The sequence below is a fragment of the Atta colombica genome, unplaced genomic scaffold, assembly GCF_001594045.1.
Source record: "Atta colombica isolate Treedump-2 unplaced genomic scaffold, Acol1.0 scaffold141, whole genome shotgun sequence".
NCBI classification, from domain to species: domain Eukaryota; kingdom Metazoa; phylum Arthropoda; class Insecta; order Hymenoptera; family Formicidae; genus Atta; species Atta colombica.
In genome coordinates, this window is record NW_017259230.1 from 1292982 (window position 1) to 1318087 (window position 25106).

Here is a 25106-nt window from a genome sequence, read left to right on the forward strand (position 1 = left end):
CCTATGCGGCAATCGTGAATTGCGTGCGCCGTGACAGTGCGATGACACCTGTGCCTTTCCGAGAGGAACGAACCGTCAGTACCTCACCTGTGGGGGTGTTTTTCCGCGCTGCACCATAAGAATTTTGTATAGCGACCGGAAGACGTCGGTTCACCACTGTCTTCTTCGCGTCCGGCAGAGGTAAGTGTATCCAATAACGATCACATGACAATTTCATGAAATAAAAAGGGTATTATGTACTATATTAATTAATTTTATTATTCATTAATCATCACCTATTGCTACTTTTTGATTATTTAAACGTGATGCTTAAGTAGCAACAATAGCGAATTAATGCAATTCTGCAACTCCCTTCTGTTATTCTAGACATGATGAACCATTACTGCGGTATTCCCTTACAGAAATCTAATACTGACTAATTTAATATTGGCCAATTTATTACTGAAAGACAGTAATAAATTACTTATTTGATACTAAAAGTCTCAAATAAAAGTGCTTTTAATATTTAAAATATGTAATTAATTACAATCTTTTAATATTAGCTAATATTAGATTTCTATATAAAGATATAATAGATTATGCATGTAATATAATCTTTTCAATTTATTCTTAATGGCTGTTACTTAGTACAAATAATGCAAAAATCGATAATATCGACAAATATTGTTAAAATATTTAAAATAATACAATGTTATCGCTGGGGTGTTTGTATCAACAGTTTTGAGCAGTCAAATCGGTTGTCAGCAATTATAGTTTCTGAACATGTTTTCAAAAAACAGAAGCATTCTATAATTCTCTGTAGTTCTCTTTAATAAATTTTCTATCATTCTGCAACGGATTAGATTTACAACAACATATTTCGGGTGTGTAAATATTAATGTCACTCTCTAAATTTCTTGGAATCTCACAAAAGAATTAAAATACTACATTATTTAAAAATAGTAAAGATTTGCATTCTTGAATAAGTGATAGATTTTCACTCTTTTGAAGTGAGATTTCACTCCAATAAATTTAAAGTGCACATCAACTAGTATGTAAATAATATAAATCTCAGATTAAAGGAAGTATTGATGTAACATTTATACATTGTCTTAATAATGCTAAAATTTGATACAAAAAAATAATTATGAATTAACGACGGGCGAATTTTCAATTTTCACGTTATTATGGAATGTATGTCGCAATTTATCACATTTACCGCAATGCCTTCATGAAAATAATTCACTCTGGAGTGAAATATTTTATTGCAATGGGGCTATTATAATTTCAATGTTCTCGCACTTGCAATCTCGAACATGATTGTGAAACATCTACGGCTGCGTTAGCAGTGGCGATATGCGACAGACAATAATGGTTAATTGGTAATAACGTCTGCAATAAGACGGGCACGATCATGTATCTTCACGCCTCTTCGAGAAGCGCAAAGAGAAATGCAACGAGAATAGAATTACACACATCTCGACAGTTAGATAAACAGATTTCCTTGTATTTTTTAAACAATTATTAAAAAATTATATTTTTAAAATATTGTTAAATTAGGAGATATTAAATTGATTTAAAAGTTGATTGTATTTGTCAAGTAAATTTGAAAGCAAAGTTACATATTTTCAAAGTAAATTGCCGCTCTTCTTCTTCATCTAGAAAGATTTATTTTACAAGAGTTGATTAAAGCAATTGATCAAGGCGCATCAAATGTTCATTGTTCTAAATTTTATCAATAGTAGTAAGAGCGGAGCTTTTATTCTTTAACTTGAGATTTATTTCCATGAAATACTTTTGCCTAGTCATCTTTGTGTTTTTCAGAGTCATCTAGAAGTGTCCTTAACGTAATGTTTTTCATATTTAACCGCGTTACACGGGAAAACTTCATGTTTAATAAATCATGCGTTCTATGTTAAACTGGGAATAAAAGTAGAATTATAGAAAGATCGATAACGACGCATTCATTTTACTGAACTATAAGTACTCGTATAAATTGCAAAGCACGTCAAAGCGATCGATTCGCTTTTATACCCATCGCAACGCCATTTCACACGTTCAGTGCATCTTTGTGATTATATAAACTACGTCATGTACACGTACACTTCCTGTATATATTAATTCACTGTAATTTAATAAATGTATGTTGCAAAGTAATCGTCCTCGCATATTTTTTGATATTTTTAGACTTATTACATGTAATATGAAGTACGATATCATCAATATCGCACATTTTGGCGGTTTCTGCTAAATGCAAAAGCTGCTACCGGATGTGAATTTGAAATGGGATAAAGAAACGGATGAAGTTACAGCAGATTGGAGCGAAGCGCACGTGTATACATGCCTGTTCGACAAAGTGTTCCTTGTTCCAATACAAGTATTATCGTGATTCTCGGTATCGAAATTATGCACGACGTACGTCATGTAATGTAACACGCGTTCGTTAATTTTTACGCTGGGATTATTTCATAGGATAATTTAAATATGACAGTACCTCTGTGTAAAAATTCAAATTAGACGTGAAATCTTGTTATCTTTTCATCTTTAATCCCCATTGACAAGGCTAGCTCTAATAGACTCGTGTGCAATAACTTAGTTGACATGCAGTAAGACTCGTATTTAATATGCAAAGGTAGCGAATGGTTCCACTTAAATCGTGACGAGTCGCTTTCGCAAGGATTAACGATTACCGTCGCTCTGTAGGAATCGCCGTTGCCTGCCTCCAAAGCGAGCGCCATATTCACGCTGTATCTCTCGTCAACGTTTTTGTAAACGTTATTTTCTTGCGGAAATCTCTGGTGGCCATCTGTCAGAGGCACTCCGCTCCTGTGCGTCCCGATGCGCTACTCGCTAGGTCGCGATAACCGCTGTAAACCTGCTCGACGCGTTCTCGAGTTTTTAATTGCGTTACTCGCGATTTACATTACGATGGAGCAATCTTTCCCGTCGGTTTTAATCGGTTCAAGAAATCCTTGAAGCGTTTAAACTAATTTGTGTTCTCCTATTAGCTTCAATAAAATTAGGTTTTAATGTATCATCAATGCTACATCGTTCGCTTCAATATGATCATTGAAACGAATCGTATTCATGCAGTATAAATACAATGTTAAAAAGATATTTAATATAACATGTTTTTTTTCGATATTATATATGACATATTATTATATAAACGCACATAAATATATATAAACAACAACAAGCGAATTAAAAGACATAATCTTAATGTGAATTATAGAAATTATTTGAGATACGCAACTTGGATGGGCAACTTTGCGTTTTAAACTAATTTACTTTACATTACTATTTGGTGACTTCATCCATTTTTATGTAATATCGTCCACTTGTGCAACAATTTATTTTTTTTTCTTTCTTTTCCTTCTGTAATTTAGCCAACTGTAATTTAGCGTTATCCATTGAGATGGGCGAAGCTGAGTGCATCGAACTCGATGCATCGAAAGTAAGCGCAACGATAGGTCACTGTTACGTGTGGGATTCATTATAGATTTTTACGAGGGTTACTTTCTTCCACAGGCGATAGATTTACAACCTTATGCCTCATTGCGTATTTCTAATCTTACGATTTACGGGTTACGTCATGTATGTTCTCATGCAAAACTTTTCATATAGATAATGGTCGTTGAGAGAAATTGTATAAATAAGCAGTATATCTTTTCTTAATTCCAAGAGTAGTGAAAATGATTAAATACCATAAATGCGGACATATTATAAATTCAGCGCATAAATAAAAGTAATAACGTTTTGCGAGACAAATTAATGTTCACAGTAATGAACCAGAAACTTTAAAATAAAATAAAGTGAGCGCGGAAGTAAAATGTAAGAAAAGCTCGGCTTTAAAATTTAAAAAAGCAAAATGAATTTAAACATAAAACAAACTATATTCCATTCAGAGATATCTTTATTTTGTGGTGTGAAAAGAGTAAATATACATAGTAGGAAATATATAACTGTTATAAAAGCAGAGAAAATTAAAATTCATACATCGTTTTATACAGATTTGATATATTGTTTATTGTTTTACATACAGTAAATTAAAACAGCACAACAATTTTATCGCTTTAGATTTGACTGACGCTTTAGATTTTGTTTATTGTTTTACATTCGATAAAAAATATTATCTTTTTTTTTTTGAATGACGCGAAAACGACAGCTCCGGAAATTCCGGAGTGTTGCTGATGACGTCCCGCGATGCATCGCTGTATTGCTGTACGGGCGCGGTACGTTGTCGAGCAAATAAAAGAAAAAATAAAATTGAGAGAAACACAAATGCACGGTCGCTCCTATCGTAAATCATCGTCGAAAATACAATAATATGAGAGGGAAGGGATACGCGCTCGCGCCATAAACCAAATCGCATCGGTTGACTCCGCTTGACCTTTGAGTCCGGTTGACCTTCTTAAGGAGCTTTTGTGCGACACATTTTGGTCGCTTTATGCCTTTTTCGACAGATCCCATCGCGCGGGGTCCACCGGTTTGCAATTTTAAATAGATGCGTCTGCTAAGATATCCATTGAGGTTCCGCAGATTTGAGAGATGATAGGCTAGATATGCAGAGCACATCGTCTCGTTGGCCTCGAGGGGCGGATTATTCTGGAATTTTGATATTCAACGGTGAGATAACAAGAAATTACTATATATAAACAAGTTATTAATATTTCAATGTGTGTTAAAATAATATTAAAAGTCTTAATTAGAGGTGGTATTTTTTTATCACTAGTGTTTTAAATACTAATGCATTCAATTTATGATTGCGTGTTGCTAATTTTGAGAATTATCTGATACTTTGCTATTACGAAGTTAGTGTTAAAAATTCTCGCTCAGCATTTTACGCTTCAAATAGCTTTGATTACATATGATATGATTACACTAAATAATTATATGAATAATGTGTCTGACTTTTTAAATGTTAGCTTTCGCTTTTGTTCTCGCTTGAAATAATCCCGCCTGTGCCGAATCACGCACGCGCGATCATAAATTGATAATATCAGTGAATTAGTTAGCGCGATCGAGTTGGTTTGCATAGCGTACAGTACATAACTGTAGAATGCGATCGCGTTGTACACGCGCATACGTATTAGCTTATTTTGTTCTCCTAAGCAGCTATCTAACCAGCATATCTTGAAATATTAATCCAACTTTCAGAATTACTATTAATATATATTAATATATATTATAATTATAATTATTTATTATTTTTTGTTCATATCGAGAGATCATTTAGGCTTATAATACAACTATATATGTTATAAACTATGATATAACAATTTTATTATTGCTTAATTAGCATTAAATTTTGATTTAATTAATTGAACGGAGAAATCAAGAAATGCATAAAAAGTTTTTAATATAAATTACCAGTTTATCTAACAAAATAAAAATATTTTTATATCCATTTCTATCAATATGGATTAACTTTAATCTTGATTTAATTTATTTTTTTTGTTATTCTTAGACATTGGTTTAATTTATTTTTTGTCTTTCTTAGGAGAAAAATAAAAGTAAGTTAAAGCAAGATTAAAGTTAATCTATATTAATAGAAATGGATATTAGAGTTGTTCACAGTATTAGAACGTACAAATGTGCAATCGTTTTCGCATGCGTCACTCAATCTAAACAAAATCTCCCGTCCATTCTGCAATCGCTATTGTCGTAAGAGGAATTCATTCTGCCTAAATGCATCTCGGATTATCGAGTGACCAGAGTAGGGCGGCTCACGGTGAGATTTCATCAACTTTCGTTCCCTATTATAGTCGTTCCAAGAGTGACACTTGGACAATAACGCCTTCGCGACAATATAACATTCATAATCATTGAAAAAACGCAGAATACATATGCATTTTATTAATGCATCGGTTTATCCGTATACGTAATGATTTAGACTCAAAAGCGTAAGTCGGGAATTTATTTTTATCGCCTTTCGTCGCTATCTTCTCTTCTTCCACCACAGTCTTGATCGCTCTCGTGCTGTAGTTATCGGATCGTACACATATTGGGATACTTTCTCGGATCCGTCTCGCGTCTCTCAACATTCATGTCGCGCCGCGCCACACCAGAGCCTGAAACTGAGTGAAAGTATTCGGAATTCTTGCGGTCAGTTTGACTCGTGGGCTCGCCACCGAGAAAACTTACGCAACCCGTAGAGTAACAGGTGTATTGCATGTGCAATAACGTGTCTGGAGGGATTCAGAGGTCGTTTGTACGCATAAGCGGAACGGACATACTACTACTGCTACGTGATGCGAGATACCTTAGAAATGAGAGTTACAAAGCGTAATTGATAAATTATTTCGTCGTAAACAACCCCTCCCCCCTTGCAGACGTAGTCAATATCCTTAATTGAATATTCGCGTCGAAGTGATCTTCCGTGAAATTCACCTCCAGAGAACTCGACATTTGCCATCGCACTACAATCGAGAGTTAACGTTACAGTTGGTACGTCGCGACAATGACATCGTCGCTCGAAAGAAAATTGCGTATAGATAAAAATCTTTTCGGGCTGGTTTCTCAGTGATTTCACGATTTCACGATTTCGCGAAGACGCAAGATGAAGCTCATTCTTATGATCGCTCGGTATAAATATATCGCGCGAGCTTCTACTGTACGGTGCAGATAAAGCTGGTTTTGCATTATCCTGATTTTACATGAAGTATATGAAGAATTATTATAAATTTACTGTCGCAAGTCGATTGCAAACTTGTTGCGACAGTTAATCTGTAATGATACTATATTGGTATCATTATCCCAAAGAATACACAAGATCAAGAGAAAATTAAAATGACTTTACATTTACATACTTTGACAACGTGAAAGTAAAAAAAATTATTTTTTATTACAAAATTTAATTATTTATTAACGTTAATATAACTGATACAATATAATTGTTATAAATAATTGTTTATTGATGTTAAGAATAAAAACAAGGTTATTTTGATTTTTTTGTTGTTCTTTTTGTATGTTGGAATATTGTCGTTGAACAAATATTATATAATAGCTGCATTATAAACTGCGCGATGCGACATCATAACAATACTAAACTGTCGTTAAGAGTAAAGAAGCGGAGTACAAGGTTGCAATCTAAGGAGAACAAGTTAAAATAGTGTCAATTTGACACATATAGATCGATTATTAACAGAATTTATGTCATAATTTAATCAATACGATATTATTTTGATTTTCATTTCATTCTTGGAATGGGTTATCATGTCTGAATTACGAGAAAAAACATTATACACTTTTTAAAAAAAGATGATTTGAGAAGACGTACACTCTAAAAAATAGCGATGTGAACTTAACACCATGGCGGTGTCTATATAATTCACACTGTGTTGGTGTTAAATTAATTAATATAGTGAGAATTATATAAACCCAACATGAATGTTAAATCTATACCAGAGATATTAAATTCCGACATTTTCTTAGAGTGTATAATTTTTTTTATTAAAAGTAGGTATATTTAGTTTTAAAAATAAAATTTCTGAAACATCATTTTTATCGATAATTATTAATATAATTTTATAAAGGTTTAATTAATGACCAAAAATTTTACGACGTCAAAAAGAGTACGGCTGGTAATCTTAGTCGCAAGTTAATCTCAAACTTGTTGCAATAGCCGATTTGAAGCATCAATGGTGCTATTAAGATTGATTGCTACAACAAACTTGCGCTCGACTTGCGATTAATGTAGAATCAGTTTAAGGAGACGAAACGGAATTAGTTTTTCTGCGAGTTCAGAAAACCAGCAAGGTTAAACGATCCGAGAGTCGAAGGAGACACGAAAAGGATACTTCGCTGATCCACCGGATGCACGCGATCGCTACGGCGTGCGCTCGTTCGACATGCTGCATCGAGCATGTGCTCGATTCTGTTTTCGCTGCAGAGCGGAGCGAGAAAGCTTGCGTTTTCAAGCGAGACGAGAGCGCAAGGTTAATCCAGTCGCTCGTTCGATGCTAATTGCGCTGCCTCCCCCCCCCTCTTTAATTGCTTGAAAATCGTTCGATATCGCAGGTGTAAAATTCAACTAGAATCAATTATACCTTGAGATTTTCTTCGCAAGAAAAATTTTAAGTAATTCCAGATCTTCTTATCTTAAATGTCATATAATTAAATTTGTTTTAACTGCTTTTCTACAGTATGTATGGCACGTTAATATACAGAGAGTATCTCGTTTATTATTATAATCTGGAAATATCCAGCTTGTTGTATGTAAATCATCTACAATTCAAGGAACACATAAAAGTCAATAAAAAAAATCAAAATTACTTTATTTTGATGCTTAACGTCAATAAATAGTCAAACTTTGTAAAAAAATTATCATTTTTACTTTCATTTGACGTCAAATCAAAATAAAATCATTTTGACTTTTCTTGACTTGGTGTGTTTCCTTGTCGGGAACATTTATAAATTACGATTATTACGTGAGTGAGAAGCACTAAATTTTTTTATGTTGTATCGCGAAGGTGCTTGCGTTACCATTAAGATGTAACTTTATACGAAGCCAAGAAAGTCTGTTGATCCTGTTCACTCGCTCTAACAGAATTCTTTAGCTTATAAATAAATAATAGGATTTAGCCAATGAGAGGCGAAGCGGCGAACGTCATTGAAATAGTTCCGTGCATTGACCTCTTGTCGTTATCCGAGCGAGCGCTTAATCGCCACGACGTAACTAAACGTAATTAAACATAGCGCGTATAAAACTGGATATACGAACCGGCTTAGAATTATATATATTATCGCCCGATGCATGATCATACATAACTGTACGCTCAGGTGCAAAACGTTCCAATTGCAAAATGTTGTGGAATACCTGTACATTAAATCATCATTCTCGCTAATAACATACGGTAACGCACTATTAAATTATCGATAACACTTGTAGTAATTCTAATTTGTGATAATTACAAACAGTTTTTACAGTATCGTCGCACGTGGACTGCTTAAAGCCTGTTTTCCTTAAATGCAAGGTGTTTCGCGTTCCCCGTGCGTGAATTATTAACAGAGATTAACGGACGTTACTTAGGTCGAAATCGTCGTGTCAACTATGCGGTTAATTACACGCTAATACTACATTCCTAACGGGTCCCTACGTTTACGCCATAATGGACAGATTTGCGTTTACGTTGTTTTATTATGTCATTATCATGTTTGTGCGGTATCACACTTTTCTACAAGTCCCGGGCGTCATCGGCTCTCCGTAGGTTCGGATCTCTTTCGGATCGGGACGGGGTCAGGATTTGGCGACAACGTACGCGAGAGAACCTCGAAATAGCCGCCGCGGGGTAGAAACTTCGAGTTATAGTTAGCTCCTCTTATAGTTAGCCGCTGACTAGCGCGCTGCAGAATGCGAAACGAGTATGTTTCTTTCCTCTTCCTTCTGCTTGAGCTCATTTCAACGCACGCGTGCGCATTTTCATTCCTTCCTCCTCCTAATTCTCGCTTCTAGACCTCGCCGATTTTTTTTCTCTTTTTATTACTCTTTCTTTTTTTTTTCTTTTCTTTTCTTTTCTTCTCTCCTCTAGTCGTTGCGAGTATTCATCTTCCCCCCCCCCCATCTCTCTCTCTCTCTCTCTCTCGATTCGAACTCGCGCACAGTAACGGAATCTCGCGCGAGAGGGTGGAAGGGATAAAATGAAAAGGAAACAAGAAAAGGAGAGGGAGTGCGGAAAGGGAAGGAAAAAGCAGATCTATATGCTGTGGATGTACTCTCGATGCGACGATATCCATCTAGAAGCCATCGTGTCGCGGATGCTGGAAAGTGGACCGCGCATCCTACTGTGCCGCGGGCAGCATTCACGAAGCATCGTTTATTTACATAAATAGATGACCATTCATGCGTCCGTCCGCTAAATATTATATTCGCCTCATTGGCTGCCACCTTAGTTAAATATAATTCGCTTCGGGTGAGGTGTTTCCCGTCGACATGACTAATACGCCTTCGTATCAGCTACTGCAACCGACATCATGATATTCCAGCTTATTAATTACGCTCTCATTAGAAATAAATGATTGCTAAAGTTTATTAGTTGTTGTTAAAAGCACGGCAAATTTATTATTAAAGATAAAGGAAGATAAGTTTATTGCTAATAAATCTTTGCTACCTGTTCCATAAAATTAATTAATATATAATTTAACATAATTTAATATAATGTGCAATGCAGTAAAAAATATAATATAGTATATACGTTATGTAATTATCTTTAAAATATGCACGGCAATGATAATATTGCAAATTGACATCTCAACAATCTCGCGCAGCTCAATAATTCTCTCCTAATATCTTGCTTGCAAGTTTCGAGAAATATATCCAAAGTCTTACAAGGGTGATTAATCAAATAACGTTACATAGAGGTATTTAAATTGATTAGCCAGAAATACGCGAGAAATAAATCCGTTCCATTCTTTTCGTTTTCGTCACATTACTTTATCGTCGTCGTAAATCGTGGCGAGAAGATACCAGCGTGACACGTACTAAAAGGTTTGTACACCTCCTAAGTACTCCTTTTACTCGGGGTCCAAATTATAACCAGATCGAACTATCGCATTTATCATGACCGACAGAGACATAAATTTAATCAACGTCGTACCTTTAACACCTCTGTGATGCGCCAAAGCATACGTACACGCTGTATTTATTCGCGTTGACGTTTGATACAAGTACTCGGGTATTTCGCTAAGATCGATATTCTTGTACAAGTATTATTTGAATAAATAATTCGCATAAAAAGAATTACCAATTAATATTGTTGTCCAAATTTTCTTGCTAAGATTATAAATAATATTAAGCGAAAGTCAATTAAAAAATACTCAACGCAGAGCAGAGAGGTTTTAATGTGTAATAATATATTTTTGTGTGAATTTTATAATTTTTAATTTAAGCAAACTGCGCATCGATTATTTATTGATTTTGAAATACAATTCTAAACTGAAGCTGGAGTACTTAATGTCACAAATTAACAAGCAATTGTTAATTAAATTAACAAGCAATTTAATATTACTGATATTAATGAATTTAAAACATTCTATATAGAAAATTATTTGTGTTAAAAAGAGAGAATTATTGAGCTGCGCGAGATTGTTGAGATGTCAATATTATATTGCCGTATATATTTTAAAAATAATAATGCATATGAGTAAATAAAAAATTACTCATTGATATTTGAAAAAATACGTGCTGTACATAAAAATCATATTTGCTTTATGGAAAATTATTCTATACAAACAATTGTTATTACGCAAAATCGATATCTGCATTCTATATAATACTACAATTTGTTTAACATGAAATCTAATATGAAATTGAACTAGTTAGAATAAATTTAATTAAGTAAGAAAAATCCTATATTCGGTCAAAGCGGATCTTATATAAACATTTTGATGTGAATTTATTTATATAATTATATCCAATTCTGCAAACTGCATGAAATCTCTTTTCAATCTTGAAATGTATCATAAACAATAATAACATCACATATTAAATTGCGAAACAATTTACTACAATAATATTAATGCTAATAAGCATTTTAGAAAAAAATTAATTTGATGTTAATAAAAAACTGCGACTAATTCTTTTAACATTATGCAAAAAACAATTATCCTTTTCCGGATGCATATTTTAGTAATTTCCAATCCTTGTGTAAAAGACAGGCGGAAATCAACCGGAACCAACAGTATCATCCTTTACTCTCGGTCGAGGATGAGCAATCAAGCAGTGAACATCTGGCATTATTTTTCACGCTGTCACTATCGCAGCTTCCGGCCATTTTATACCTACCTATCTGACTGCAGTTCGCTTTTATGAATTAGCCGCGTCTGCTTTCCTCGATCGTTCCAAGCGCGAATCAACTCTTTCGTCGCGCTCGTTCTTCGTTCTTCTTACCTCTCCGATCCGAGGGTGTACCTCGATAGAAGCGCACTTTTACGCACCGGGATTCAAGTTCGCGCGCGCGCCTTCAGGTAAAACCGGCTGGTATATAAGCAGCTTGGTGTTGCACCTACACGTATCGCCGTGCAGCTAAATGAATTCAGACGGTTATAGCTACTGGATACGGAGATTACGCCGAAGGTAATCCCGATCGTATTCTGCAGGAAAAGCCGGCCTTCGACTCCGTCCTTTTTTTTTCCTCGATTTTCTCTCCTCCCTTCGTCGCTATCGTCGCGCTAGTCCTCCAGGCCAGCCCTCGTCCTGCCTTTCTTTCCTCTCACTCTTACTCTTTTCCTCTCTTCTTTTTCTCTCCTTCTTTCTTCCTTCTCCCTTCCTCTTACTAGAACCATAAGAGCGAACGGAGGAAGCGACCGATTAAGTTTTTGTTCGTTTGAGAATTAGAGGTCGAGCGAAGCTGATGTCGAGACGGCGAGAGAAGCGAAAGAAAGAAGAAAACGAGCGAGAAGGAGAGAGAGGAGCGATCTGTGTTCCAAGGAAGAACGTACGCGAACCGACGAGCTGTCGAATGGGCCGATTCCAGTTGCTCTCGATTCTCTCTCTATAATGCTGAGGATCGTCACGGATTCGGCAGAGCCGGAGAGCCTCCTCGCTTCACGGGACACGAGACCTTTGTCTTCCTTCCCACGGCAAATCTTCTTTACTTTTCCGCTTGCAACACGCCTCGAAGTTGTACGCCGTTCGCCGCGTTCTAAAACACGATGTCGTTGGATACAACAAAACCGATGCGAAGCGGACACCTTTAACGTCGTGACAGAATTTGCAATTTCACGCAAACCAGCTACGAATAACTGTTTTGTGCTAATCACGGATGGATACGGAATCTGGTAGTGAACTACAGAGCCTGATTAGTTGCAAAACGGTTCGCAAAGTAATAATATGTTGTTACATAGATTATTTTCCTTGACATAATTTTCGAGCTATCCATCATTTGCGAAAGGCCTAATTTATTCATCGACATACGGCAGCTATATAATTTGTATTTAAATATAGATTATATTAACGAAGGAATATTTGCTTCGACACGACTGCACTTCATAGCAACATTATTTTTTATGTAATTATTTTTATGACCTTTTCAGTATACAATTCTTCATCGATAGAGGTTAGAATTAAATTATGCGGTCTTGGCATATCGGTAGTGTTCGATCGGAAACTTTTACTGGTATCACACGTATTGTTTCGTTCCTTTTATCATGGATATCCGCCCCTGTTGGAACACAATACCACCCTTCCTCCTAAGTCCTTCTCTCACACGCTTTTCCTCTCTCTTCTCCTTGTCTTCCATTCATCATACATGCAGGGTGAACCGTATAATTTAACCACCTTGAATATTTCCGTTGTTAGTGGACCGATGCAAATTTTTGTCGTTCTGAATAATCTGATTCACATGTGTGCTGACAATAATATAGTAAGACGGCATCTTTTTTCGACGTTTGCACAAAATTACCTTTGGCTTTTCTTGATGATTCTTGATGGAGTAATCTATAATTTAAAGCGCGAAAAAGTAGTCTATTTTGGAAAATTAAAAAAAATTGCTGCACATATTCTTCTACACTTTTACATATTTACTTGTATATATAGGATGTCCCAAAATTCGCGCATTCAAAGAACTTGATATTTTATGCTAAAATAAACAACTTTTTCCTTTAGCAAAATTGCATCCGATAAATAATTTTTGCGCTTTGTTAACTTCAACCTGCTCCTCTGCAAAAACTATTTATCGGATACAATTTTATTAAAGAAAAAAGTTGTTTTTTGTACTAAAACAAACAACTTTTTTCTATAGTAAAATTACATTCAATAAATAAGTTTTATGTTTTCTCGTATAACTTTAACCTGCTCTTCTGCAAAAACTATTTGTCAGACGCAATGTTGCAAAAGGAAAATGTTGTTTGTTTTAGTATAAAGTATCATGTACTCCGAATGCGTAAATTTTGGGACACTCTGTATATTTAGTAAATATTTACCGTACGATTAAATGTTTAGGTTTTATGTTAAGTAAATTTAAAGATAAAGTGTATTCCTGTGTTCAGAAAGTACTTATAATAACGACGTAATGAGCATTTAACATACAGTTCATGTTATATACGCTATAAAATTTTAGAAATAAAAGCGTGTATTTATCAATAGAAACGCATTTCAAATATAGATAAAAAAACAATTATGGTTTCGAGAAAAACATGTTTAACATTTCAAATAATTAGAATGTAAAGAAAATGAAAATCTCTAATTAAAGCAATATTAGTGTCACGCAACAAATCCTTCTCTAACTTGAAATGCTCATACTTTTCACTTTTTTTCCAGTCTGTACTTGATAATAGTTATCTTTGAGCGCGTTGACACAGCACATTAAATAATTATACAATTTTAAAACAGCTATACAATTTCAAAATATCTATATCTCTGTTATTTTGTCAAACAGTCTTTTAGATACTTGTTTTTGAGATCCGAACTGTCAAGAACATGTAAAAAAATCGATTTCTTTCAAATTCTAGACTAGAATATCTCCTTAAATAAAATAAAATAACAGTTGTATCAGTCCACTAGCAACAAATATGTATTCAAAAGGTAGTCAAAAGTCCATTTTGTCTTGAATATCAGGAGACACGGCGTTAATCATTGCTTACATCATTCAGCTTAAAAATGATAGATTTGCCTCCAAGCAAAGGACAAGTTCTTTTTACTTGAAAAAAATGTTCCGAAGGTCGCGCATGTCGGAAATGTTCATTGGCAACGGCGGCTGCGGTGGATCTACATTCTTCTTCATATGAGAGCCGCAGGTAATAGCGCGCGCAGGATGCAGGGGCGTGTACGCATAAATAAGGCAGCATGCGTTTCCACACATCTTATATACCTGATCTTTCGTCAAACACGCGTTCCACCTGCTGACCCCCACGCGCAGGGTCAACCGGCACGCGCCGTATCTACCACCGAGTGATATATCCTTGCTTGTATCGTTACCGTCGGAATTGCTTTGCGCAACATCGTCCCTGCTTCTTAGCGAGCCTTCCGCCGCGTATCCCATATTTCATATCGATTTCTATTTCGATTGTCATTAGATTGGCGCGAGATGTTTTAAAGCTCGTCGCTCGTCTCGAGAGACCAAAGAGAATCCAAAGGAACACACAAAGTGTCAACAAAAAAATCAGAATGACTTTATTTCGATTCTTAAATAGTCAAATTTTGTTACAAAAAAATCATCATTTTGATTTTCTCTCAATTTGACATGTTTCTGAGGAAGAACATTTGTTTTTGACTATTTTCCAAGATCAACAAGGTGTGTTTTTAAACGGGTGGAACAGTGGATAACGCCGGGCAATAAAACTTATCAGTATTAAAAGTACATAAAAAGATGCGTGTTCATGCATCTTTTACTATTACACGCACGCATGCACGTTTACATCATGGGAACAGAAAAGCTTATTTACGCGTGTATATCTATGTGTATGTATGTGTAGATATATGCCTAGTTTTTCCTCACGCACTGCGTATATTCCATCCAGATGGATGATGCAGCGCGTTCCTCGCGCCGTTGCACAAAGGATTCGGTCCGCACTGTCTTTGATTCACCTGATTTTGCATCCTCGCAATCGCGCATTCATACACACGTAAGAAGCTTCCTCGAAGTGTTTGCGGCATGATGCAGCCATACGCGGTACACTGGCGGATTAGAGGGAACAGTTACAACGACTGTTGCGATCTAGTGTACCTCGATAAGCCTCGATAATGGTCAACTTTGGATAAGAAAAGCTATCGTATCATCATTTCCATTCAGCGACAATTTCTCTATCGAGATGCATTCTGTATGAGTGAGATTAAAGAATGTATCGTATATCATCTTGACCGATCACGCATCAATTATTTAATCGTTATACGCTATAAATTAGCTATAACTTATCTTTTATTTAATCTGATTTCTCGTATGTATACAATGTATACATGCCATTATCATGAAATAAAATTCTAATAAAATTTAAATCTTATTTTATAGTGGATAATAATCGGGCGGGTATCGTAACAGAAATATATTTCTGTATGTTTTATATCAACATATGCTAATTTGTGCTATTCTTTTATGAATGATTTATTTTATTTAATAATGAATTATTATTTTTAATAAAAACAGGTTGGAACAGGAGAATAAAAAGTGAATGTGTAAAATATTAATTTGTATATAAATTACTGTAATATCAGTATTTATAAAATAAGATTTATAGAGATATTAATTCATATATGTGTGTACGCGTTTATTAAAAATATACCGCTAATCTTTATCATTAATCTTAATCGTATTATTATCACTATAAATTAGTAACTCGCGCGACTCAATGATTTCAACTTGTTGATTATTGTATGACGTTATGGTGTAATGACAGTAGATTAATGTTGAACTTGCAGCCATGTACGGAATTTAATATTTTGTCGACGATGCGGTATATGCGCCGAGAAAAAACTTGCATCACTACAGAAACATAATCCTGACATTATTAAATTGATTTCGCGAAAAGGATGCGAAATTTCTGACGTATTAAAATTTTGTACGATCTCTTGGAAAGCGTTCCATTTTCGAATGGTGTTAATCATCAATGTCGACGCTTTCCCTCTAGTATGAAATGAAGTATATTTAAAATTTATATACTTTTAGTTTATTTTATGAATTTAATGATATATGAATCTAATATATCTTCTTTGATTCTCTCTCTCTCTCTCTCTCTCTCTCTCTCTCTCTCTCTCTCTCTCTGTCTTTCTTTGTTATAAAAGAGAACTGTTACAAGCAATTTAACTATTTTGAATGTAACTTTCTCGGACTTTGCTTTCGCCCGCGAATAGCCTTAGGTAAGAACCGAGTCCGACATCCCCTCGTTATAGATCGCATGGCTATTTTTAGGCGCAATATTGATTGCGAATTTTTGAAGCAACTGTATTCGCGAAAAGGAAGAGGTCCCGCCACGCGATGCGGGCACAGGCGTACGCGGTGTGTGATGAGTGAATGCATAATGGTGAATCATATCTTCGCTGAAGAAACTAGATCATTAAGCCATGCAACCTTGGGTTTCTTGCCAAGTTCAGTGCACTGTCCGGTCGACTACGCTGAATATACCTATCCCGGCAGTATTTGCTTCTCTCGCGTCTCTCCTTCCAAGGTCTAGCCGCGTCTTTCTCTCTTCCTCTTTCTCTTTCGCGATGTTTCGCTTTTCTCTCTTCGCATCTTCTCCCGGTTTCCCTTCCGTGGCGTACATGCGTGCGTGCGTACACGCGCGTGTACGCACGTATACACGAAGACTGAAGCCTCTCTACGCCTATCCCTCTCTCTTTCTCTCTCTCTCTCTCTCTCTCTCTCTCTCTCTCTCTCTCTCTTTCTTTTCTTCTACGGCGTGACCGCTGCGTTTTTCTACGCGCCACCATCGTCGGCCGTCCTGAGGTACGAGGAGCCATCTAAGCCTATCCTAGTTTTTGCCTAAGCCTAACCAAGTCGCAATGAGAAAGTTTAACCTGCTGCTGTATTTCAAGCCATCTAAGGCGTCGTACCCTCCACCTTATACGATTATATTCGCCACACCATGGTACACTGCGCGAATCCAGATGCACCACGCCGTTGTAAGAAGAGAAGGACGAGGAGACGGAAGGGCTTCGGTGATAATGACGTGAAATACGCTTTTATCTTCTATCGTAAATACTTCATTGTTTGTATTTCTTACTCCCAGTACTCAGACTATCTAGCCTGTTCAGCAACAGCAGGTGCAGGAGAGGAAAAACGCTATTAGATTGACACAAGAGATCCTATTCGCAGGATGCATTTGAAAAATAAATTCAACGTCAAAGTTGAAATATTTAACGTACTTTTTATTAAAAAAGAAAAAAAACTCAAATTCAATTTCTAAAACTTCTAGATTTCTAGTTTTGCTTAAAGTAAGATTTCATTAAACTCATAGCGAATTTGATAATGAAATTTTTACATTATAATGTTACTTAGACGATTTATAGGGAAAGAAAGGAGATCTTTTGTATATGGATATTAAAGTAATGACGTGAAATACACCATCATTTTCTATGTAAATCTTTGATGGGGGCTTTTCTCTTTGAAAGTGGGGTCATCTAACCGCAACTATCTGGTAGCATTATAGAGAAGAAGAGAAAGAAGCTACCAGTTAAGAGAACTGTCATACTTTTACGATATATTTATAAAATTTTATGTATTTTATGTATTTACATACTTCAGAAACTCTTAATGTTTGAATCATGGATTCGAAGCTCTTTTACGAGGAATCATTTTCTTATCGATTATATCTTGCAATTTGTTGAACGTCCTTTTCTTTATCGCTATTGCTTGTATATATCCATAATGAAATTTTTGAAAATTAAAAATAAACTTTCGATAATGAGTGCTTCTGAAAGCACGTATCTACACGTGAGTCAGAAGAGACGATAGCGGATGAAGGGCCTTCCGGACAGGAAGTACGCGTCGGGCATTCTGTATCAGAGATATAAAAAAAGGCAGTAAAGGTAAATTCAATTATCAACGTCTTAATGAAACACGAAGTTCCAGCTTCAATAAGATCAAGAGTTTCTTGTTTCTCATGGTTCGATGAGTTTAAATTTTCTCCTTCTTTTTCAAAATCATCATTGATTTTCCGGCGAAAATCCTTTGGCGGAACTGCAAGCATTGTGGCATAAAGTTTATTGAGTAAGTTTCTTAGTAAAACTGTCTTACGTCGATAATTTTCCGCACCTTTTTTAAAACCACACGCTCTTAAAGAGCGGAAATGAGTAAAATAACAAGACTTTAATCGTTTCGAAAATTACGTCGTGCTCGAAACGATACAGTATTACGATATTACGACACAAACCATACTATTACGCGAAATCTTCAAAATACCTACCTCCAACGTTTTATGACACTATAAAAAGGGGTATAAATGTGGAAAGCGTAACGGACATGTTATTAGTATTTTGATCTCCTTCACATGAGTATCTTTGGTTGTGGGAATGTAAGTTGTATTAAGCAATATTTTAGACATTTTTGCACTTGCATGAGCACGCACAGGTGTATTAGAACCGTTCTCAAGTAAACATTGTGACAAATATTGCTCATTTGCTACAACAATGACATAATTCAAATTTGTCATTTATTAGTCGATTGCAAAAAAAGAATGGAGAAGTATAAAGAATAACATCCTTTAATAAAACATCCTTTTATTCCTTTACAATTAATTAGTAATTTAAGTTATTACATCAAAATTACATTTTAAGATTAATATTTTAATGATTCAAAACATTCAACTCATTACTCATATTTTTTTGGAAATCTTTGTTTTTCAGAGTCGTTGCAGCAAATAAGTGACACATAGGATTAGTATCTCTCATTATTCTTTTTTTTTTCTTTAGTATCCGTACATCCCATTGACAGAGATAAAATTACATTAAAAAGTAAGATTTCCATTGTTATTAAGTTCTATTAGAAATAATTGAGAAATGAGATTATGTTACTTTTTATACTCTGAAGACCTACTTTACATCAAGAACATGAGTCAAAAGAACATGATCAAAAGAATAATAAGTATAATAATAACAAAAAGAAATATTCTATTTACGTGTATATTTATCCAAACTATTAAAAATTTTATCACGCTGAAAAAAAGAACAGCAAAGTGTTCGAGACAGCCGATACTTATTATCGAAGTATGAGAACCTCTTTGAAAAACGAATATAAAGTCCTCGAACGTCGTCCTTATGCTGCAACATCCGATACCCTTCCGTCAGCCTCTCGTTACTCGCTTATATGTGGACAATGTAATACAACACCTTCGATACAGCAGGAGTGCTTAAATGAAGCGATCCGTTGATCGTCTTGACGATCAGCGCGTGTATACAATCCACGGATAATCAATCGCTAAATGTCGAATGTAAAATCTTGAGACAACCGATCTCCATTGAAAATAGAAATCGAAAATAGAAAGGAACATTCTTTTAAAGTATAAGAGAATGCATCGTCATTTCGCTCGGCATTCTCGCGATTATATAGCTTCCGACTTGATGCTGACTCGCGAATAAAAAGTCGCGGAAGCAGAAGTCATAACGGAGCATGAAATACAGACATGACGTAGTTATACATAACGGGCATGCATAAGTTAGCAATAGGACATAAACTTCATGCACAATTACAAAAATATAACTCTCTAGAAACAGAGAGAAAGAGAAAGAGGAGTCGTATGAATAATGTACTGTAACACCTTTTCACGGCTGTTTATTAGAAACGGAAGGATTATTATGCCGGATGGAGGAAATAAGGGCTAAAGTTAGTGATATTCTATTACCAATTAGTTGTACGTTTAACGTAGCAGATATCCGCGATAATAAACCTTAATATCCAACCATTAAGTTGCACTCTTTGCAATTAATATTATTATTAGCTTGTTAACAGTAGCATGGCATGTTATATTGTATTACATGCATATTTATACACATTTTTAAATTTTTTTATATATGTTACTTACAAAAAAATTTCTCAGAAAGTGTCACGTCCCGTATTTAAGAGTTCTAGATTTTAAATTCTAACAAATGCGAACAAAATGTGCGTGCGAATGCTATATACATGGAGAGAATTTTCTTTTAAAATTTACTCTGAAAAATATGGTAGTTGTGGTACGATACAATATTTTTAAAGATTTTTACCACTTGCACTTCAATAAAATTGATCAACTTTTTATATTTTTTTGTAGTTTTATTAATGAATGAGAAAGATTTATACTAAAATTCTTTGAAATGCAGTATCCCGTATTGTCATATTTTCAGGGTAAATTCTAAGAAAAAATTCTCCGTATAGAGTAGACGACATGCATCATCCTACTTTGCGATGTCGTTTACTATACATATATGTTAATTTCCATTTCGCTGAACCTCATTGAGAACTTAATCGCACGTGCGTACGCCGGAAATACCTCTGGGTTTCTCGAATATGTTGCGTGAGACACGAGACTCATTGCGGAAGTGCAGCTCATAGAATGCAAATCGACTAAGATTCCTAAAATGTCAACGTTGATGAGATGGAAACAAGGAGAACTATTTCTATTACCTTATATAACTAAGAAATAGAAATTATATCATATGTTGCGAATGTGACTAAAAAGACTATAATTTTAAGGTCTTTTTAATCACGTTCACAACATATATAATATACTTTCTATTTCTTAATTGTAGCCATGCTCAGCTTAATCTATCACATAGACATGATGTATCGCAAGGACGTCCTAGAAAGCACTTAGTTGTCAACGGTGAAATCAGGATTGTCGGTCGATCTTTTCTCTTCCGCGCGGCAATAATCCTCATCGGACACCTCTACGGTGTGCTGATGCAGCGCGAGCATTACCGAGTATATCGGCTGTGGCATATGCATTACGTGAAATCGTGCAATATTCGACGACTACAAAAATGCATACGCGAGCGTACAGTTCCTGCACGCGCCGTGAGACTTTCTCCAGCCTCAGATATCGCGTATTTGTGGCATATATGCATCGCGTACACGTGTGTATCGTAAGTTTTGCTTATTTGCCCATGCGGGGTGAGCATTTTTTTATCTATCCATGTCTGGAATCTTTGACGTTACGACGTAATCCACGTTTTTTCTTCGATTCTACACACCGTGGACGTTTGGTGTGGTGGAAAATAACGGAATGCCCGAGAGACGCAAAACGCGCGCGGAATAAATTATTGGATATCGAATATATGTGGTGTATGTTTAAGATATTTAATACTGCATGGGAAAATATTTGTTAAAATAATTAAAATTAAAATTCATTGATTCAACAATTCTATAGCCGTAATATACAGATAGCGGGATTTTTATGTTAAAGTAGCAAAGTTATACAGTTGAGTGAAAATTAGTGATTATAAGTAATTATATTTGTTGTAATATTACAAATTTGTTAATACATCAAAGTTAATATATCAAAAATAACTTTCTATGAAAATCAATCCAATATATATCAAAATTGTTAACAAAACATGCTAGTTAAAATGTCATGTACTTTGCTGTTGTAATGAAAAACACTGGTTATATTAACAATTTTCATTATAGCAAAGAATTAGCTGAATTAACTAATAACTGCTTACAGACATAATTTCTTTGTTGAATCATCAAATCTTCTTAGTTATAGATATTGAACTCGCTCAGCAAATTTTAGTTTTACTGAATTACCCAATCTATTTTTTTTGTGCGCCATTATATGAAATTAAAACAACAAATTTAATTCGTATCAAGTTGCGACGGTAATAACTACCTGAATACAACGAATAACGCAAAAAGGAAAAAACAAGCTTGCAAAAAATTTGAAGGAAGAGAGACGCAAAATAAGGATAGAGGATAGAAGCGTTGAAATGCAACAACGTCCATTCCAAGAAAGTTGTTTTCGCCTGCCTACTTCTTGCTATCCGCGTGTGTAAATCACGTACACATCACCATGATAGTATGAGACTGAAATCCGGGAACCTTGACAAGGAAAAAAATAAATAATAACAAACGGCCTTCATGGGGCCGATCTGCGTAAGAGAAGTTAATTCTCTCTTTCTCTCGCTCTTTTCTTTCGAGTGTATTTTCTATCCAATACTTCTTTTTAAGATGATTAAAAGTGATAACGATCATTAATGCACGTTTAATAGATATTATGAAGTCACAATAAATGACTACTGTATCAGTGGATACAATATTACAGTGTTAGTATATTTTTTTGATATTAACATGTTGATTGGCAGTACGTCGATTTTCTCTCGCGAGAGAATCTCGATATCATTATTCGAGTGATAAATAAAAGATCGCGGATCCACCGGTATCTTTTCGCGGCTGCAAAAACGTCCGCCAAGTACGCCGATCGCCAGACATTGAACGGTAAATCGTACTTGGAAACTTGCCGAGCGCGGTACGTCGCGTCGGATCAGTTGTACACTTTATAACGAATCCCTCACATTTCTTTTCAACACTCGGATAAAGGATGACGTAAGTAATTCCTATCTTACATCCAATCATCCTCCATCGGAGAAGGATCACGCAACATTTTTATTACGTCTTGTCCTCGTTGTAAAATATTTCAAAGCATATATACACATTCTCTCTCTAGAAATTTATGAGATTCATGATCTACTTTAGTTAGCCATAATACTATTATGACTGTACTATCGTAATGTAAAAAAAATATTCCAAGATACTTGAACAAGTAATAAAAGATAAAAAGAGTATTAAAAAAATCCTCTTCAAACAGATTATTTAGTAATTAATCCTTCATCTGCCATCTGAGTCTATTTAGCACAAATGAACTTTCACTTTCAAATTTTACAAATTTTCTTTTAGCCAATGACACTTTGAAGAGTTTTATATTAGACAGAATTTTTTTATGCTAAAATAAAACAAGATTGACAACATAACTCTAAATTTTTCCACATTTTTTTTTTAAATTTTAAACAGTAAAAAAAGTTTAAACTGGAGAAAAAAGGATTCCGATTATAGATAAAGGAAAAAATAAATTGTAGACGGAGGGTTAATATCAATCATTGCATTGTATAGGCGCATCATTAGTATTGTAGTATATTTTATCGGCATATTTTTCGTATTTTCACAGCTAGACGATGTTTAAACGTTTGTCGAAGTCGCGGCGCCACAGCGCTGACGATGTTGCCCTTTCTTTGTCGAGCTCGGTGGTTCCACTGGACGAGCTATCAGCGACTTCAATGCCACGGACAAAGAGTCAGGATCTGGAATCTGCCACCCTGCTGAAAATCTCCCGGACGAAATATATCCGGAGAAGCTGCGGCGATGCGGGTGCGATGCAAACGCTGCTCGAAACGAAGCAGGACAACGAGCAGGATGTCATCGAGGCTGACTATCAAACGGTTACGGCCGTGCCAGCCTTCATTGTCGAGCACGATCCGAGCAAGCAACGAGGTGAGTTGTCGATAATCTCGGATCTTGACAATGAAATGTGTTATCAATTCGATCACCAGATATTAAACGGTCTCATTGCTCTTGATTGATCAGCAATGATTGCTTTCTAAATAATTATTTTTCTCATCAGAATCAAACGCAAAGATATTTAATTTAAGATACGTTATACTTGATGAATAAGATTTTTAATAGGATTTTTTCGGAGATGTATATGATATTATTTATTAATATTTTAATTTTTATTCTTATTTATATTCTTATTTGAGAAAAATATATAACAAATATTTTTACATATATTATAATATATAATATAATATATAATATATAGCAAAAATAATACAAAATAATTAATGTTGTGAGTGATGAAATCCTGATTTCGTCGAATAATTTTGTGTATTGCGAGCACGAGAGTACGCGATCATAAAAAGCTTGCAGTATAAACTGCTACATTCGAATAATGCACATTGCACACAGGTTTAAATACAATACAATACTTTCAACAAACTGGGCTCTATGCTCTGGTGACTTTCATGTCTCCTAATCGTCAGTGACTATGCACAAAAAAGTACCGCCTTGACTGTCGACATCACTGATCTTGCTCCTGTTCTGAATGGCCGCGAATTACTGCTAATCCAGGAAAACATCACATCCTTTCACTAATCGCTCGCTTGGCGCGCTCGCCTCGTTAGAGTCCCATCGTCCGACATACTTGCCAACACCAGCTTGCGTTCGCTACTTGTTACGATAATATCACAGTGAAATTAGTAATTTTGCTCTTTCCTGTTATATTTTAATAGAAAGTTTGTTTGTAATTTAATTCATTAGCTATTAAGTTGTTTTTATAAATTATTTCATTTTTAAAAAGTTAATTTTCAATGTTTTTTTACATTGGAGCATAAATGGATTTATGCCTAATTTCTTCATCTCTAGATAACTTTATCCAAGAGATATCTCCTAGAGTACAATAGAGATATCTTCTGGATAAGATTATCCGCAATTTTTTTCGAGGAAGTGTAGAAATTGGGCATTAGATATTTATTCTCTACTACATGTATATATAATTTAGGAAAAAGAGAAACGTTGAAGAATATTCACTCCTTTTTTTCTTATGTTTATGGAATACGAAGCCAATTAGCAATAGACAATATGATTTTGATTTTTTCATTTATGTTAACAATATATCGTTTTTTTGTTTTTCAATTTATATTGTAATTTTATGTAGTATATTTTTACTTAACA

At 35.0% G+C, this 25106-nt stretch overlaps 1 protein-coding gene across 1 annotated transcript in view; it reads left to right on the top strand.

The window, feature by feature from the left end:
- Positions 1-25106, top strand: part of LOC108684899 — a 30906-nt gene continuing 5800 nt past the window's right edge. The window contains exons 1-2 of the mRNA XM_018189437.1: positions 1-180; positions 23545-23867. Coding sequence (XP_018044926.1) covers positions 23552-23867 — 316 coding nt within the window. The 5' untranslated portion in view covers positions 1-180; positions 23545-23551. The remainder of the gene's footprint in view (positions 181-23544; positions 23868-25106) is intronic.